General features: G+C 36.4%; 1 protein-coding gene across 1 annotated transcript; it reads left to right on the forward strand.

The window, feature by feature from the left end:
• Positions 1-1,895: 1,895 nt before the first annotated feature.
• On the forward strand, positions 1,896-3,482 carry LOC116114438. Its single transcript, XM_031400587.1, has 2 exons — positions 1,896-2,572; positions 2,662-3,482. The coding sequence occupies exons 1-2, from the start codon at positions 2,035-2,037 to the stop codon at positions 3,378-3,380; spliced, it is 1,257 nt and encodes a 418-aa protein (XP_031256447.1). The 5' UTR covers positions 1,896-2,034; the 3' UTR covers positions 3,381-3,482.

Consider the following 3,482-nt stretch of genomic DNA (forward strand, 5'->3'; position numbering starts at 1 on the left):
TCAGGTTCTGTTAAATGGCTATATATTTCATATATCTCAAATGCCCTGAATAAGATATCGTGTTATGGATAATGGGATTCTAAAACTATATTTGCCCGTTTTAGTGAAATAAAATTCTGTCTGCACGAAGTGTTAAATGTGCATGAAATTGAATGCTGTCAAGGGAACAAGTGTGATAGGCAGCCCCCAATTTTGTTCTTTTTGTTTCTGATTTATTATTATGTTTTTGTCAAGAGAAAAAAAATGGATCAAATAACGTTACTCGGGCAGTATTCAGAAGTGATCTTGCCGATAACAGGATTTCCTTTGTAACTAATGAGAAAAAGAACATGGAATCTGCTACTTTATGAGTAAGTTTTACCATCCAGTGGTAAACCTTCGGACCTTGATTCAAATGGTACTGGTCCTGGTCCTGGCCTGGAAAGTAATATATATATTTTTTTTATCACCAGTATGTCGATTCAGTTTGTGTGCACCTCAATTAATCTCTTGGGTCTTGGAACTGTCGATTGGATAAGAGTTTTAATGATCATCTTTATTAGTATTTTGGGGGATTCGAACACAGAAGCTCGTGAAATTTTTTTTTGCTTTTTTATTATGGTCACCCAATGGTAGTTAAAGGTAAAATTTCTTAAAAGAACAAATTTGAAATCTCCTTTTGTGGTATTTGGCGTCATCGGTATTGTTCTCCAGGGCTTTTTGGGTGGTTCGGTCTTTTCAGTCTTACAGTTCTTCAAGGTTGGTTCAATAGTGTTATAATAAGGGTTTATTGTATGACTGATTTAAGGAAGAGAGTTGGAATTTGGTAGTTTAATTTTCTGTCGACAAGAGTAAGAAGAATCAAATAATAAGAAACCTGCCACAAGAAAGGTGGAGTGGCGGTGATATTCGAGGATCCATGCTTGCAGGGCATTCAACATCCTTTAATAATTTTCTTCTTACGCTTTTACTTCAACTCCACCTTACTTATTTAATAACACATTCATCACCATCATCAAATTATTATTTTGACCAATATATATATATTACTTTCAGTTATTCCAAGTCTCCATTGTTGTATAAGCTTGTATTGTAAACTATTCACGTCTTGTACGCTACAAAAGTTAGTGTAAGCAAAATGAAAGGAATAAAAACTTTCAGTTTATGAAGCAATATCCTGAATTACGGATCCCCTGAACTTCATTCTTATTTTTTAGCCGAAACTTCTGTAAACTGCTTTCCGCATAGAAGCAAAAACAAGTTTAAGCTTCCTAAAGAATTTATTTTGACAACTACTTTATAGCTATTTTGTTAATCACACAACCTAAACTAATCCTTTAGTTACTGACTAGACAACTTAATTTGCTCCAGGAGGAAGCAAAGATGCACAAAAATTAAGGCTGACTCTATGGACAATTTCTTTTTTCAATTCCAGTATAAATTTTTCTTTTCAGTCTACACATTGCATCTCCTCTATATATTTTCCTCGGAACTGAATTGAATTGAATATCAAGAAGAGAAGTAGTAAAGAAAATGTTTCAGTTTAAAAGCTTTGAGATGGCAGCCCGAAAGTCATATATTTTGNAAGTCTCCATTGTTGTATAAGCTTGTATTGTAAACTATTCACGTCTTGTACGCTACAAAAGTTAGTGTAAGCAAAATGAAAGGAATAAAAACTTTCAGTTTATGAAGCAATATCCTGAATTACGGATCCCCTGAACTTCATTCTTATTTTTTAGCCGAAACTTCTGTAAACTGCTTTCCGCATAGAAGCAAAAACAAGTTTAAGCTTCCTAAAGAATTTATTTTGACAACTACTTTATAGCTATTTTGTTAATCACACAACCTAAACTAATCCTTTAGTTACTGACTAGACAACTTAATTTGCTCCAGGAGGAAGCAAAGATGCACAAAAATTAAGGCTGACTCTATGGACAATTTCTTTTTTCAATTCCAGTATAAATTTTTCTTTTCAGTCTACACATTGCATCTCCTCTATATATTTTCCTCGGAACTGAATTGAATTGAATATCAAGAAGAGAAGTAGTAAAGAAAATGTTTCAGTTTAAAAGCTTTGAGATGGCAGCCCGAAAGTCATATATTTTGGCGGCTATCTTTATTGTATTACTCTGCACAGAAGCCACACTTGTTCGAGGTGCTAACAGTGGCAACAACAGTGGAAACGGCAACAGTGGCAGTAACAATGGAAGTGGAAACACTGGCAACAACAATGGAAATGGGAACACTGGAACCAACAATGGTAACGGGAACAACGGCAATAGCAATGGAAATGGCAACAATGGCAACAACAATGGAAACGGCAACAACGGAAATAACAATGGAAATGGGAATGGTAATAACGGCAACAATGGAAACGGAAACAACGGCAATGGCAATGGCAACGGAAAAGATTTTGATGACTTGACACCATTAGCTTCCGGACAGGAACGACAGTTGTGCAAAGCAAAAGGAAATTGCTACTACAAGACCCTTACTTGTCCGTCCGAATGCGCTCAGAAAAAGCCTAAGAAGAATAAGAAGAATAAAGCTTGTTATGTTGACTGCAGCAGCAAGTGTGAAGCCGTTTGCAAATGTAAGTACCCTACTCAATTTCATTTTTAGTCATATAATTTCATCAGAATTAATGTATTCTAATACCTAAAAATTGATGTTATTTGTCAGGGAGAAAAGCAAACTGTGATGGATATGGTTCTCTATGCTATGACCCTCGCTTCGTTGGCGGTGACGGTGTGATGTTCTATTTCCATGGAGCTAAGGGAGGAAGCTTTGCCATCGTCTCCGACGATAACCTTCACATCAACGCTCACTTCATTGGAACTAGACCACAAGGAAGGACTCGTGACTACACATGGGTGCAAAGCCTTGCTGTGATGTTCGATACACACACTCTTGTCATTTCTGCAAAGAGAGTTTCACATTGGGATGACAAAATTGATGCTCTCTCTATCAGATGGGATGATGATCCAGTTGATCTTCCTCTTGATGGAGATGCTGAATGGGAAACTAACGTTGAGGAAAGAAAAGTTGCGATTGAAAGAACTGATGATACTAATAATGTTAGAGTCAGTGTTGCAGGGCTGCTTCAAATGGACATAAAGGTGAGACCAATTGGCAAGCAAGAAAACAAAGTTCATAACTATCAGTTACCGGAGAAGGATGCTTTTGCTCACTTGGAGACTCAGTTCAAGTTTAAGAATCTGAGTGATCTTGTTGAAGGAGTTCTAGGAAAAACTTACAGGCCGGATTATGTGAGCCCTGTGAAAAGAGGAGTGCCAATGCCTATGATGGGTGGAGAGGATAAGTATCAAACTCCATCTCTCTTTTCACCTCTTTGCAGGGTTTGCAGATTCCAAAGACCATCTGGGGTTGCATCAATCTAAGAAGAATATTCATCAAAAGATTGATAATAAGTACAAAAGAAATAAATCATATAAATTATACTATACTGTTCTTTTTTCATTTGTAAACTAAACGGGCATCTA

Source organism: Pistacia vera, unplaced genomic scaffold (assembly GCF_008641045.1).
Source record: "Pistacia vera cultivar Batoury unplaced genomic scaffold, PisVer_v2 Contig71, whole genome shotgun sequence".
Lineage (NCBI taxonomy): Eukaryota > Viridiplantae > Streptophyta > Magnoliopsida > Sapindales > Anacardiaceae > Pistacia > Pistacia vera.